Source organism: Populus euphratica, unplaced genomic scaffold, assembly GCF_000495115.2.
Source record: "Populus euphratica unplaced genomic scaffold, PopEup_1.0 scaffold2.1, whole genome shotgun sequence".
Classification (NCBI taxonomy): domain Eukaryota; kingdom Viridiplantae; phylum Streptophyta; class Magnoliopsida; order Malpighiales; family Salicaceae; genus Populus; species Populus euphratica.
In genome coordinates this window covers 1,121,856-1,125,098 of record NW_011499846.1, presented here as the reverse complement: position 1 = coordinate 1,125,098, position 3,243 = coordinate 1,121,856, and the positions used below count along the sequence as shown (strand labels likewise).

At 36.1% G+C, this 3,243-nt stretch overlaps 1 protein-coding gene across 5 annotated transcripts; it reads right to left on the bottom strand.

The window, feature by feature from the left end:
- Positions 1-260: 260 nt before the first annotated feature.
- On the bottom strand, positions 261-3,003 carry LOC105129510 (uncharacterized). Of its 5 annotated transcripts, none has more exons than XM_011031610.1 (5): positions 2,795-3,002; positions 2,041-2,238; positions 1,619-1,916; positions 821-933; positions 261-718 (listed from the first exon to the last, which is right to left on the bottom strand). In XM_011031610.1, exons 1-5 carry the CDS (start codon positions 2,888-2,890, stop codon positions 650-652), a joined length of 774 nt encoding a protein of 257 aa, XP_011029912.1. In that variant the 5' UTR covers positions 2,891-3,002; the 3' UTR covers positions 261-649. The 5 variants fall into 5 exon arrangements, with proteins under 5 accessions (XP_011029912.1, XP_011029920.1, XP_011029907.1 ...); XM_011031618.1 differs by having other exon boundaries at positions 832-933; XM_011031605.1 differs by having other exon boundaries at positions 261-933; positions 2,795-3,003.
- Positions 3,004-3,243: the final 240 nt, after the last annotated feature.

The window sequence follows — 3,243 nt, the reverse complement described above, 5'->3', positions numbered from 1 at the left end:
TTATCTTGAAACAAACTAGCTTGAAAAAAAAAAACAAACAAACAGATACAATAAAGATAGACAGAAAATATCTCCCATAATTCCTGCTTGACAAAAAACTCACTACAAAAACTTTTATAAAAATAAATTTATCTTATCTCTTTAATCAAATATATTCTAAACACTTAAATCTTTATTTTCAATATTAAAATACCATCCAAACTAACCTAACTTTTTTCCCCGCTGCAAAAAGGACAAAATCAGCGTTCTCAGGCACCCAAAAGAAAAAACTCAACCCTCCGACTTCAATAACTATCATCATAGCTCAGATACAAACCTTAATTGTTGTGCAAAATTAGCTAACTTTGTGTCAACATTTCAAATAACTGACTTGCAACATATACAACTACCACAAAACATTTAAAAACTTATAAGCAGATAAAGATTAGTAGCCACAGCAAGAGAGTATTCCTCCATCTCCCCTGTCTTCGTAGCATCAGCATCAAATGAATGCCAGTTGTTGTTTGCTGTAACCAGGTTTAGCACTGCCTCACTGTATCTCCCTCCCCCCTCAATTCAAAAGGGAAAAAAATATGCTTATCCAGTCACTTCAAGGGTTAGAAAGTTAGTCACACAAGCCAGCGACTTGCTAATCAGTAGTGCAAGTCATCTATTTTGCTGCAGAAATACACTCCTCAGTAACCTCTTCTGCCACAGGAGGCTTGCCGTGGGGAACAACCTGTAATAGCAGTTAACGGGAGGGCTGAACTGAGACTACAATCCTGCAATTATGTTGTGAGCTAGAGTTCAAATGAAAGGGTGACTCAAATTTAAAGATTACCTGGTCACTACCTGAGGCATCAGTTTTCAGAGTTTTCATCTTTTTTGAACTCAATGAACTGCTTGCCTTTTCACCTTTGATATCTTCATCAACAAAGTTCTGATCTGACATCTCTACAAGAATGATGAAGATGCCACTCAGTTTAATAGCAAAAAAAATATGCTGTTTGAAGCATGTACTTGTATTTTTTTTTCCTGACGTTGAAACATTTATTAGGAAGCCTAAACATGGATAGCCACAAGGACCAACGACCATGTTTGCACCACTGAACAAATCCCTTCAATTTTTCCATAGTGAACATGAATGAACTAAAACAATGTTTTCCGCACTTCAGTTCTTGTTTTTCTTATAATTCACCAATTCAAAGCGCAATCAAAACTGCTTTATCGACTTTCTTGCCCCTAAACTCTCATATTTCACCTATATAAAATTTCCTTGTTCAAATTCTTTGTAACATCTGCAGTGGTATTTTCAGAAACGCCAACATACTGGGAAAAGTTTTGTTCTGCCAGTCTGTTTATCTTTACATATGTGTTTCCTTCAACTCTACAGATCACTGCATTATCCTGGGCTTACGTTACATATTTCGCTGTACATCCCAGAGTGACATGGGAGAAGGAGAGTGATGATACTGCTAATTTAAATTTAAATATGCAACAAAAAAGATTAAGGAATCATCCAACAGAATTCATAGAAAATGTGTATGAGTTCTCACAGTTTCTTCTCTAATCCTTTATGTTGCAACAATTGTAGATATGGAAAAAAAGAAGGAAAAACAGCAAATATAATTAAGAGCACCTGTGTTGCTGTCAACCAAATCATGACGACATGAAAAGGAGTTGCTTAAATGATAATGTTTTGAACTAATTTCTGGACAGCAGAGCATTGCCTTCTTCCCATTTGATATGGTTGCTCGACTTTGGTTAGCGCATTCTTGAAGAGTAGGAGATGCTACAACTTCTGGTTTTCTTACAGATGTAAAGTGCTGAATCCACGGACTTGTTAAAAAGCCACGGGACTCCTTTGCCGAGCTTATTTGTGAATCAGGCCTTCGGAAATTGATTTTCTGCCAGTTCCCACGTCGAAGAACCTTAAACTGGAATAAATTTGAAATGAGAGAACAAAACAGCGGAAGAAACACATACGCAATCGCAAGCACACACAAACAAGAGCAAAAAAGGAAGAACCACCAAAGCTTACAGAAGAAATTAGTTTCCAACCTCGCCAGAAGGAGTACAGGTGCGACAATTGACTTCCCTGGACAAATTTGGAACCGACCCTTCCTTCAGGGACCGCCAACCAAGAAGATCCATCGAATTGTGCAACTGATTAACAAACGACGCCTCCATGGATTTCAGATAAAGATTATGCTTCTCATCCGTCCATTCTGAAGCCATAGATGCTATCACCGGTGAATCCTGACATGTATAGTTAACATTACGATCAGAATTCTTGAAAAATTATTCATATATACCCATCTTGTTAAAAAAGAAAAAAAATCTTGAGGTAAGAAAAATCCTCACAAGTCGGCAACACATTATTACTTCTTAAATTCAGCAACAGAACAAGCAACGATAAATTTAATGAAAATCAACAGATCATGAAACCTACTTTCTTAATTAGCACAATTTCATTAAAAAACAATCCCAAAAAGATTTTATTTATTTATTTTTAGGATATCCATGATCATAAAAATCAAAGAAACCAGACGCAGATATCAGAAAATCACAAATTATAATGGAAAACTATTAAGTAACAAAGCATTTATGCTTTAGTGCTTTAGATGTTTGAAGAAAAAACGAAAACAAAAACATCTTGCTTTACAGTTTACAAGCTAAGAAAAAATAAAAAAAATCATACACCCTTCAAAAGGTGTAAATCAAAACGGCATCCAACCGTGATGAAAATCAATAAAAAAAAATCTGCAACAACATATCCAAGAAGGCTCAGACTCAGGGTCTCAGAAGAGAGTACCTGTTGAGCCAACTCGCCTGACTCGTAACCAGTTAACTCAGACGTTTCGGAACTCGTTCGTCTCTCGCTTCCTCTATAACCATCCATGAATACCATAAAATAATATCTTGACGCTATTAAAGGATTGAATCTTCAGATTCAGAGAACCCAAAAAAATCAGAGAGAGAGAGAGAAATAAAAAGGAAAATGTGAAGAAGGAGAAGTGGGAGTTGGGACAAAAGAACGTTACAGTTGTCAACACTTTTACACGTGTCATGGGACCATCACTTGCCATGTCAGTAACGCAGACCATTTAGCGCTAAGGCAGAGGCAGATATTTTTTTTGTTCATTAGAGAATCGAAAATATCTTCCTCTCCTCTCCTGTCTTTCTATTTGTCTTTGCCTTTAAGATGCCGTTTCGGAATAATAATAATAATTAAAAATATTAACTTGAGTTATTATCTTTGTT